Source organism: Aegilops tauschii, chromosome 6 (assembly GCF_002575655.3).
Source record: "Aegilops tauschii subsp. strangulata cultivar AL8/78 chromosome 6, Aet v6.0, whole genome shotgun sequence".
Taxonomy (NCBI): domain Eukaryota; kingdom Viridiplantae; phylum Streptophyta; class Magnoliopsida; order Poales; family Poaceae; genus Aegilops; species Aegilops tauschii.
Genome location: NC_053040.3, coordinates 303,791,191 through 303,803,243, shown reverse-complemented (window position 1 = coordinate 303,803,243; position 12,053 = coordinate 303,791,191). Strand labels below are relative to the sequence as shown.

Here is a 12,053-nt window from a genome sequence, read left to right as displayed (position 1 = left end):
TCAATAAGGCAAACGGATTTTATTTCACCTTCGACAACTGGCTAAAGTACATAATGAACCATACAATCCGTTATTTTACAGGATGAACGACAGATTGCCGGCAAACACTAACAGCATAACGAGAAGCGACAAGACTTAACAAACTTAGGAGTGACTCGATTCCTTCTACAACTAGTATTGGCCAAGGAGCACGACTGCTTAGAGCTAAAACAGCTGCTCTAAGCAAACAAAGCAGTAGAACAAGAACTTGACTGAAGAACATACCCAAAACTGATCCATAATAAGCAGCCGGCTCAGAGGTTTCATGGTCTGGAGCAGAGAGGACAAATCCATCTCGTGCAGGCAAACCTGCGAGATGTAGGCCGTATCGCTGCGGTGGTAGACGACAACCGCCTCTTTTGTGGCAAGGTTGAGGCGAATGAGGCCAACTCTACCGACATATAAGATGACAGTGCCACTCCTCAGCCCGAACCCCTCAAACTGAACTGAGCTGTGCACGCCCCAGTCCTGCTTGTCTATCAGCACCTGCCGGATCCATCTCGGCGGCGAGCTCGGCTCCCCCTCGATGGGTGGTAACATGGTCCACATTGATATAACCTGGGTCTCCGAGACCACAACCTTGAGCTCCCGTCCACCGAAGCGGCCAGGAGGAGGCCCCGGTGGCTCATAGAGGCAGTCATTCTGCTAGTGCAGCCCCGCGGCAGATCAATCACGGTGGCCTCCATGGTGTCGACGTCCACGGCGACGATGTACGGCTCCGGGCCAGACAGGTGCCTCCCCGGCGGCAGCGGCTCCGGATTGCAGTGTTGCACAGCCAGTGGACGGTGCGGCCGATGACCAGGGGGTAGGAGTCGTGGAACGGCCTGGACTGGCGGCGGGGGAGCGCCGCGCGGACGGGCCCCAGCGGCCCTCCCTGGAATAGTAAATCTGGATGCGCAGGCGCTCGTCGGCGACGAGGAGCTCGAAGGCGCGGAAGAAAACTTGTACTGTTTCTCTAGGTTTGTAACTTTCTTATCCAACTCCTCCCGGAGCCCACGCGCCGCCGCCGCCGCAATCCCCGCGTCCGCCTTGGTCTCGGCGAGCACGGCCTTGGCCTTGCGTAGCTCCGCCCGCAGCGCATCCACCTCGGCGGTGTCGCGCTCCCGCGCCTTCATTTTCCTGCACATCTCCTCCCGCGCCGCCGCCGCCTTGGTCGTCTCGTCGAGCTCGGACTTGGCCTTTGCGCAGCTCCGCGCGCAGCGCGTCCGCCTCGGTCTCCCGCGCCTTCAGCTTCCTGCGCAGCTCCCCCTTGGCTGCTGCTAGAATTTGCATGGGAGGTGCTACTGAAGCCGTGCTCCCATCGAAAGGATCGATGTTGAAATTTTCAGTCCAACCACCGAACACTGATCATTCACCCTCTAGCGTGGGTTAATTAGACAAGATGGCAGGGTATTTTTTGCAAAAGTGCAAGCGAAGGCCGGTGCAAGTTGGTGTATGGTGGAGTCGCATTTTGCAAGTTAGGGACTAAATCATCACATTCTCTGCAAGTTAGGGTACCTGGGGTGCTTCTACCTCGTAGCATATCCTCTAGCCACGCCGCTCTGCCCTTTCTCCTCTAGCCAGCGGAACCCATTGCCGCAGCTGGGGGGCTACGAACTGCGTGGGGTGTGGGGTGAGCGGTATGCTGTGGCCGGCGGTGTGCTAGCAGCCTAGCACGGCGTGACGGTGGTGTTTTGCTGCGACCAAGGGCTGCCGGCGCCGGTGTTTTGCTGCGAGCTGCGACGTGCAGGCGACGGTGGGTGAACTGCGCCCGCCGAGTGCTACAACGGTGGTAGCCAGATGCTGGAACCAGCGGAATTTTTTGCTTCCACCGAAGTTTTTGTTTGCTGGAACCAGGGTCAATTTTGCTTTTTTTTTTTGCTACCATCATTGTTGTGGTTTGCTGGAACAGCGTCATTTTTTTGCTACCAGCCACTTTTTTGATTTTTGCTACAACCAGTGCTCAACTTGTGTTTTTGCTACCACCGGCGTTTTGGTTTGCTAGAACAAGCTAGAATTTTTGCTACCACCAGGTTTTGGGTTCGTTGGAACGGCCGCGATTTCAATTTTTGCTACCACGCGTCATTTGGTTTGCTGGAACCATCGCCAAATTTTGCTACCACAGCCGTTTGCTGCGAGACCATGGCATGGTCGCCATTGATTTCTGCAGGGTGGGTGTGATTTTTTTTGCTCGAACTGACATGATTTTTGTTGCTACCAGCATTGAGGCCATCTCCACGGGAGCTGCAACCACAAGCGCACGTTGTTGCATGCGTAGAGTCGGCGAGACGCGCAGGAGGCGACCGGCGGCGGTGCTTCAAGATTTGTTACCTGGGTCATCCATGGCGAGCGTTGACGGCGACATTGCTTTGTTTTTTCCTCTGCTTTTGTTGGATCCCTTTTTTTCCGTGGGGAGAAAACGATTCGGGGCCATCTGACGGTCAAACGCAATCAAATCAGACGGCTGCGCGTCCACCGGCCGAAATTTGGGCCGGTGCCTAGCACTCGCCATCAAGAAATAAACTGACGTAGTTACCCAAACAAGACACAGCCTCGCATAAAATTGCATTCCCATTTTTTTTCTTTTTTGCGGTCAGTGTTGCCATTGTATTGCTAGCCTGACCAACATTGAAGATATGAAACAGATAGTGTTCAAACTGCTAATATTTCGGATTTCATCACGACTCAATCACATGGTAAAAAATCTGGAAACAGGAAACCAATCTCTCTCTCTCTGTACTTACGTGAAGCCTTACAAAACCACCTAACAAACACTTCACTGTTTGCTCATGTAAGCAGAACTCAAATCAGTGCTAAATTTCAGCCCCGAACAACAAACCTCCCAGGTTAAATCTGACAGAACATCCTATTAATCCCCTTCATCATGGAATGGTGATTCAGTTCAGACTGCACCGCATAGCTCGAAGATTGCTAGGAAGATAGACATTTCTTCAGAAACCTCTTGGAAGTACCAGGAAACAGCCGTAGCTTCAGAAGCAATGCATGGAAGAAGGCTAACCGTCAACTGATCGAATGTGATCTTCAGTTTCCTCCTTAAGACATTCCACGGGTAACCTAAAACTTAAGCAAAACATAGCCTGCAACAAAAATCAAACATCACAACAAGTCCAGGCAAGGTTTACCATGTGTCCATGATCAACGTAAAGTAGCAAAACTAGTACTGGTGGCCAAAAAGACAAAGTCGCACAGATGATTTTGGAACAATCTATCCATGCTTCATGTCTAAATAAAGCTCATCATCTTCTCCTATCCATGTATTCCATTCATCACATAAATATATCATACTCCCTCCGTCCGGAAAAGCTTGTCCCAAGTTTGTCCCTCAAATGGATGTATTTAGCACTAACTTGGTGCTGTATACATCCATTTGAGGGACAAATTTTTTCGGACGGAGGGAGTAGTACTGTTTAAAGACCATTCCCCATGAGCAGTTTTGGTCTGGGTCTTACACTGCTCAAATCCGGAGAAAGGGGAAAGGAGGGGAAAATGCATGTGCTAACATCAACGAAACAAAACGAAGTACGCACAAAATTTTGCAGACAATTAATATGAATCTTTTACTAGATAATCTACCTTGTTAGGTGCAACATCACGAACCCTATGGAATATTGGTTCTGCTATCTTGGCATTCAGTTTATTTTGTGCTTCCTGCGAAGAGGGAAAGAGCTGTCAAAAGAAAAGCAAACACCTCGTAACACAGATATGAGCATACGGAAACTGTCAATACTGTTGTATGGTATGATCAAATGGAACATTTATCATTTACTGAGAAATAACCAGCGAGGATAGGCTTACACATAATATAGATTCTTCAGATTCACTTGAACGGATGAAACAATAACAGTGGATCCAAGGTAATGATCCTTTCCAGTATCTCTTATGAACAAGACCATCAAAACAATCTGCAGAATATATATACAAACAATGAAACTAAAACATAGAGCAACTGTATGTCTGTAAATGTTAAATAATATGAAATCAGTTGCACCAAATATTAACAATAGAACTACATGTTTGTTACTTACAGGCAGCAACCAAAGGTATTTTACACAGAAGGGAAATCCTATCGTAAGGGGGAGAAAAACTTATGTTTCCAATGGGCTGAACTGAAATGTGCATACTGACGCAGGACCAGGATCTAAGAGGTGAAAGTGGCTGACAGGTTGAGAGATTTTCCAGAAGCAGATGTGTTATGTTTATGTAGGGAGCCAGTTTATCACAGCCATATTCACAATGTACGGTTATGGTGTTGGAGTTTAAAAGGCAGGGGAAAAGTTCATATAAGAGGTGATATAATTTAAGTCTTTAGCAAAAGTGATTAATGCATACGAAACAAATTGTGCTGTGCAGAAATGCTATGATAAAGTTTACAAGACAGAACATTACCGAGAAACTGCAGTGCAGAAGCAGGGAGATTCATTAATACATGGTCAATGTGCTCCCAAGGCTTGACAGGTAGTGGCCCTGAGCTTTTTACTTTCTTATTGTTCCTCTTTTTTGTCTGATTGGCATCTTCTTGGCAGGCAACATCACCTACAGGAAGCATAACAGTGTGACTCTACCACAAGAAACAGAATAGCTAAACTTGCCATGCTTATTAAGCTGCTGAACTCACTCATACGGCAGTTTCAGTTAGCATAAACTACCAGGCTATAAACACTTAAGAGAAATTCAGAAGGAGAATAGATTTCTAGCAAGGTTCTTACAGACATAACATACAATGACATTACCTTCGTTAGAGGTTTCTTGACGCCTTTTGGCACTAGTGTTTACCATGGAGGAGCCATCGAAACTCTCCTGTACATCTATTATAAAGTAGCCTTATCGTGAGTTGAGCAAAAAAAGAATCACCATACACTACAGGGGGGTGTGGGGGGAGGAGGTGTAGAAAGTACCATTCTGATTTTCATTTGACGTAGAATGTTCATTACCAGAAACCATTTCTTCAGAACAACAATTAGCAGCAACAAATTGACACTTGGACTTAGTTTCTGGGTCAGGTACTGCCATTAAACTTTGCATGAATACTCTAGCATCCATGTTATATGTGAAGATATAATCCTCCACCTTGTTAATCTTTGCATTTGTCTTCAGATAAAGAATACTGTCTGGATTTAAATCATTTGCATATACAACACATCCTTTCTGTCCGGCTGGGATAGAAAATGGGCCAATACCAGCAAACATGTCACAGATAACATCTCCTTTCTTGAAAAGGGAAACCAATCTGATGTGTTCGTGCTCAAGTCTTGAATTCCAGTAGACCAAACCATAGTCAAGTCTAAATGTAGCACCATACTGTTTAACTTCAGTCACCATATCCTTTTTCCCTGCTAGAATCTCAAACTGTGGAACTCTAAATTCATTTGAAATTGCCCCAACTTTATTCACCACTGTTTGAATCCTTGGATGATTTTTCTACATATAAGCACAACAGGAAATGTTAGCTGGATAATAGAAGTAGGCAGACTATTCTAGAATGTTCTAAATCGTTCTAAATGACCACATGTTCATTACACAGTTTTTACAGTGCCTACTGCCTTACAGATGTGACAACCTTTTTAGCCTACTTATCATGTGAAAGTTGCATCATCGGCTCATATGCTGAAAATGAGTAAACATTTAAGAGCGGTATAAAGGTTAAAGTGGAGGTATGCATGGGCAGGACCTTGCACTTATATGAAGTATATGCTGAAAATGAGTAAGCAATTCGGAACAGTATAAAGGTAAAAGTAAAGTATGAGCAGGACCTTCCACTTTGTGATATGTGAAGTAATAAAGTATGTAAATACAACAGAATGCTAGGTGATTTTTTTTTGGCACATTATGACTTTATGAGTAGTACTACTCGAGATGTTTTGTCCTTATACATTGAGAGGTAAATTCCAGCTGTAGTTCATGTACATGAACAAGCACTTTGCTCCAAATTAAGTGTCCCTGATTGTGTAGGAATTAGTATAAGAGCGAGTTATTCAGTAATAAAAATAGGACAAGCAGCCTTACATCATAGATAACCTTTGCTATGACATCTTTGTATGCTAGCAAGTCATCAGGTATGTTTAAGTGAGCAACATGGCCTGCAAAATTCATACAAAGCACTATTAGTAACAAGATCAAACAAAAATGAAACAACAGAAAGGAAGCATCATGAAGTAAAGTTTATTATACTTAACAATTGTTTCAAAAGAAGAGGGCACCTCTACTCCTTCAGGCAATATTTGCTTCAGAATATGATCTGCGCAAAATAAAAAGATAAGCATCTAACCAAAGACATGAAGCACATTTACTGGGAAAAAATGACTCCTGCAAGATGAAATCCTAAACTCTAAAGAGTGGGGTTATTAGCAGAATTCCTGATTTCTGATGAGCAAGCCAGAATGTTCAAAATGTGCTTGATTTCAATTAAGAAAACTGATTTACCATCTGCACTTGTAGAAGAATGACATACAGGAACACAATAGATCACGACTAAGGTGCACACCACAACAAAAGTATAGGTATCAGATGACCTAGAACAGAAGAGAAACTTACCAACACTCCAGTAAGAATAACCAAGAGTCAACATGTAAGGTACAACATCAACACTGCACAGTTGCTTCAAGGAATTGTAAACCTGCTCCGGAATGTCGGACAAATCTACATATGCCAGATATAATGGACATAAGAGAAATGTTAATACATTTAGTACGTGTTTGGTTACTGCTTTAGTCACATAATCTGATTACAGCGTTAAGAATACCATGAAATCATGTTTGGTTCGGTGGCTCTGTAATCTAGTAACATGGTTTCAATTCCCAGCCCAAGGCAAATCTGATTCCGCCAGAAATCCTCCATAACAGAAAACGTTACAGGTTACAACTATGTCCTCTCCATATTCCCATCTCACACACGAGCGATGTCACCATGGCCCAAGCGTGACCAAAGAATCAGGCTGTCGGCGGCTAGGCGCTCGAACCGATTCTCACCTCTGGACAGCCATGCATCACCACGCTCTGGTTCAGGAGCTTGAAGCCCCGCAGGCGGCAGCCGGTCATGCTCATGTCCAGCCGGCAGTGGACCGACGCCGACGGCGGCGGCGGCGCGTCACCCCTCTTCGTCGACAACGTAATGCGCCTCAGCTCGACCTTCAGCCTTGATGAAACGCCACGGTGCCGGGAATGACCAGTGGTGGCCGCTCGCCGCCCCAGGCCAGCAGCCATATCGCCAGCGTTCATCTCTGTATTGCCACCGCATCATCGCCACTAACGTCAAGCACTCGAGCATGACCTCTACGTACCCATTCTCCTCCTCATCCGCCTCCTTCAACCGCATGCTCGCACTACTTTGCTGCCACCTCCAGCAGATGAGTTGATGCACGACAAACTCCAGTGTTTATTGCCATTACAGTAGATAACCAAACATACATTTAAAAAAAATCCCATCACGTTTACATTACTAGTGTAAACTCATTGCGTTTACGTTTGCGTTACCAATCTGGAACCAAACATGTGCGTAAGTTTCTCGTTTGACACAATAGAACCCAACAAGCACAACAGGGTACAGCAGTAGCAATTGAGACATGGGCGAGCAAATGGGTTTAACAAGTCTAAATTCTTGCTATGGTTTTCAAGCTTTGACGGTAACTAAAAGTTCTAGGTTAATTCACAGAAGCAGGTTTGATGTCAGTAGTTCTTACAAACAACAGACAAGCACCTCACAAGTTTAAAAATCTGCTTGGTTCCAGGGAGAGGTTAAGGCATACCTTGGTTCTGAATCTTCTCCGACAGCACCACGAGTCTGTTCTTGTCACTCCCAGGGTCCTCAACTACAGGCTTGACCCGCGGCATGTCCAGTAGGGGCCTGGAAGCAGGGGGGCAAGAAAATTCAGCGCTGCGCTACTACTCCGATGCCCCTACCGCTGTTAAACACGACGGCCACTTGGAAGTTGGAACCATCAAGATGTTGTGCTATCCTCCAACTGGGACCATTAGATCATAGAGGTGAGCGGCGGGTGTTACCCGGAGCGAAGCAGGCGAGTGACGGCGGAGGCGAGCTCGCGGGGGATGCGGAGAGCCCAGAGCTGCAGCTGCTGCTCGAACTTGCTCTCATCCAGCTTCTCCATTGCCGCCCACCCAGACACGCGCCCTCCTTTCCCTGAGGTTTCTAGGGTTTTGGACGCGGGGTGGGGGGAGGAGAGACGGCGGTCGGTGGGACAGAACTCGCTCTCGGCCGGAGTCGTGTGGGGCAAGAGGCTAACCGTCGTGAATTAGGACGCTTAATGGGCTGGATGAAGCATTACTCGGCCCAAATCATTTTTAGGTTTTATTTTTTATTTTTTTTGCATGGTAATACATGTCTCATTTATAAAATAAAGATCCGGTTACAAGGCACGTAAGCACCGACATTACAAGACTGAAAATATAGGATAATCCTATGCAAAATACTGGCGCCTGTTCCTCTCCTCCGACATCACCGAAGCGGCTACCAAAGGGAAAGAAAACAGATCACCTCTTCACCCGAGCTCGACGCGGCTCCATCGCTGATCAGCAGCTTTACAGACCTCGAAAGTAGTTTTCCAGAAGCAAAACCATTGCCGTTGAAAGAATCAGACCGGGGCAACATGTCCCCAGACACGCCATCAAACTCTAGATCTGACACCCCCGTACGACAACGACGTCGATGGAGGAAACCAGAACTGTCAGCCACCAACCACAAACCCAGCACGGGATGCACCATCTTCCAGCTGTCACTTGCGCGGACAACCATCTGTGCGTACTCCTGGATGACAAAACCTCCCTGCTCCACCATGACGTCGGAGCAACGCCACAGCAACGGGGACAGAGCAGAAGGAGAGACACACCTGATGGAGTCGGCGCCGCCGCCTCGCCGACACCATCCATCAACCCTAACACAGCCAATCTGAAGGATCGGCAATCACACGATGCCATCAACTCCGAGACGCCACCATGAAGGGCACCGCCGGTATGGGAGTGAAGCTGAGGCAGATTTATTCATCCGGGCGCCGCTCCCACCACCCCAACAGCGCACCACGACCTACAAATCTAAAAGCTAACTACAGAGCGAAGGAACGGGGTCCCCCCTCCCTCCTGCCACCGGAGCAGCCGGAGGGAGAGGGGGCCGACGCCCTGGCCGGCTGAGATCGGAGGAAGAAAATCGCCTCCCTAGTCGCTTGGCGTGGTGGCGGCTAGGGTAGGGAAGACATACATGACATTACCTTCTTAGGTTTTGTTTTTTAGACAAGTATTTTTTAGTTGTTGATTGTTTTTTGAGGTAGTTGCCTACTTATTCCAAGCGGGTTTTAGACAAGCACTTTTAGTTCACCACTTCGGAGGACGCGCGACGCAGGGTTGCCAACCGCGCATTTTTGGCCCCGCTCGTTGGGCCCGTGATGCGTCGGTTCCCATCTGTTTCGGTTTTGAAAAGGTCCTACCCCTATAACTTTTCCTGGACAAGTTTCCATTTTTTATATTTTTCCCTTTTTATTGAGTCCAAGCAAAGTACATTACCCTCATCAAGGACACGCATGATAATGTTGTGACAAGTGTTCGAACAAGTGGTGGCGACACTGTTGACTTCCCGGTTAAAATAGGACTGCACCAGAGGTCAGCTTTGAGCCCTTATCTTTTTGCTAGGGTGATAGATGAGGTCACGAGGGATATACAAGGAGATATCGCATGATGTATGCTCTTTGTGGATGTTGTGGTGCTAGTTGATGATAGTCGGACGGGGTCAATAGGAAGTTAGAGCTATGGAGACAAATCTTGGGATTCAAAGGTTTTAGACTTAGTAGAACTAAAACCAAATACATGAGGTGCGGTTTCAGTACTACTAGGCACAATAAGGAGAAGGGGGAGGAGGAGGAGGTTAACCTTGATGGGCAGGTGGTGCCTCATAAGGTCACCTTTAGATATTTGGGGTCTATGCTGCAGAAAGATGGGGATATCGATGAAGATGTGAGCCATAGAATCAATGTGTGGCGCCAAGCTTCTGGCATTCTCTGTGACAAGAGACTGCCACAAAAGCTAAAAAGGCAAGTTCTATAGGACGGCGGTTCGACCCGCAATGTTGTATGGCACTAAGTGTTGGCCGCTAAAAGACGACATGTTCAACGGTTAGGTGTGGCAGAGATGCTGTAAGGGCATATTTATCCCTAAGATGTTTTGGTGCTTGATGACAATGCTTTTGCGGACTAATCGTGTGCGTTGAGTGTTTTTCAGAGATTCATTCTTTTGGCACGAGACGATTTCCTCCCCTCGGAGCTTAAAGCGAAGACGGTGTAGTCCTTTCGGATTAGTTTGGTGGACTAGTTTCATAGGGATCACCGTACTATCAAGAGGGGGTCCGTTTTGGAAAGGCTGGGGCGGAATCATCACGTACACTTCCTTTGCCCCTCCCTCCGAGTCTTTCCGTTTCGATGATGGGCTTGGTTCTCCTCTCTTTGTGCCCTCTCTGGTCCCAGCGGTAGTACTGCAGGCCAGAGCGGTAGTACCGCTTGGGTGCTACAAGCGGTAGTACCGCTCTGGAGCGGTAGTACCGCCCAGAGCAGTAGTACCGCTAGTAGCCCCATGTGTGTACTATCTCTGGTCCCAGCGGTAGTACCGCGGGACGGAGCGGTAGTACCGCTTGGGTGCCACAAGCGGTAGTACCGCTCTGGGCGCGGTAGTACCGCTCTAGAGCAGTAGTACCGCTCTGGGCGCGGTAGTACCGCTCCAGAGCAATAGTACCGCTAGTGGCCCCAAGCCGTAGTACCGCGGTGGTCTCGTGCTAGTACCGCCTCGATTCGAGGGCTCCTTTTTCGTGTCGGGTTTTAGGTACTGGCCGCGGCTGTGGGGGGCCATAGTACCGCTCCTGTGCGGTAGTACCGCCCTCCCTCCGCGGTAGTACCGCTGTGGGCCAAGCGGTAGTACCGCGCTTTGGAGCGGTAGTACCACTTATAGTGGCAAGCGGTAGTACCGCTGGCACAGCGGTACTACCGCTCTCTTCGGGGCAGAAGGGGGGTAACGGTTGGTTTGTTCCCCCACTATATAAAGGGGTCTTCTTCCCCAAAGTTGACCTACCTCTTCCCCCAAAAGCTCCATTGTTGCTCCAAGCTCCATTTTCGCCCGATCTCTCTCCCTAGCCAATCAAACTTGTTGATTTGCTCGGGATTGGTTGAGAAGGCCACGATCTACACTTTCACCAAGAGAAATTTGATTTCCCCCACTTATCCCTAGCGGATCTTGTTACTCTTGGGTGTTTGAGCACCCTAGACGGTTGAGGTCACCGCGGAGCCATAGTCCATTGTGGTGAAGCTTTGTGGTGTCGTTGGGAGCCTCCAATTAAGTTGTGGAGATTGCCCCAACCTTGTTTGTAAAGGTCCGGTCGCCGCCTTCAAGGGCACCAGTAGTGGAATCACGGCATCTCGCATTGTGTGAGGGCGTGAGGAGAATACGGTGGCCCTTGTGGCTTCTTGGGGAGTATTGTGCCTCCACACCGCTCCAACGGAGACGTACTTCCCTTCAAAAGGAAGGAACTTCGGTAACACATCCTCGTCTTCACCGGCTCCACTCTTGGTTATCTCGTTCCTTTACTTTAGCAAGTTTACTTGTGCTATATCTCTTACTTGCTTGCGTGCTTGTTGTCGTTGCATCATATAGGTTGCTCACTTAGTTGCATTTCTAGACAACCTATTTGATGCAAAGTTTAATTTGGTAAAGAAAAATTAAAAATTGTTAGTTGCCTATTCACCCCCCCCCCCTCTAGTCAACTATATCGATCCTTTCAGATGCCCATGTTGAGATGGATGTATGGCCACACAAGGAAGGACCGAGTTCTGAATGATGATATACGAGATAGAGTTGGGGTCACGCCGATTGAAGAGAAGCTTACCCGACATCGTCTGAGACGGTTTGGGCATATTCAGCGCAGGCCTCCAGAAGCGCCAGTGCATAGAGGACGGCTAAAGCGTGTCGATAAGGTCAAGAGAGGTCGGGGGTAGACTAAACTTGACATAGGAGGAATCCGTAAAGAGGGAT

The 12,053-nt window shown here is 47.8% G+C and overlaps 1 protein-coding gene and 1 pseudogene across 1 annotated transcript; both read right to left on the bottom strand.

Annotated features, from left to right (window-relative positions):
• LOC109758557 (uncharacterized) lies at positions 1–1,311 on the bottom strand (annotated as a pseudogene).
• A 1,356-nt stretch (positions 1,312–2,667) lies between these two features.
• LOC109758573 (tRNA (guanine(37)-N(1))-methyltransferase) lies at positions 2,668–8,274 on the bottom strand. Its single transcript, XM_073501507.1, has 11 exons — positions 8,037–8,274; positions 7,781–7,878; positions 6,571–6,675; positions 6,213–6,274; positions 6,043–6,117; positions 4,935–5,457; positions 4,770–4,844; positions 4,426–4,572; positions 3,835–3,941; positions 3,613–3,687; positions 2,668–3,116 (listed from the first exon to the last, which is right to left on the bottom strand). Exons 1-11 carry the CDS (start codon positions 8,138–8,140, stop codon positions 3,033–3,035), a joined length of 1,455 nt encoding a protein of 484 aa, XP_073357608.1. The 5' UTR covers positions 8,141–8,274; the 3' UTR covers positions 2,668–3,032.
• Between the last annotated feature and the right edge of the window lie 3,779 nt (positions 8,275–12,053).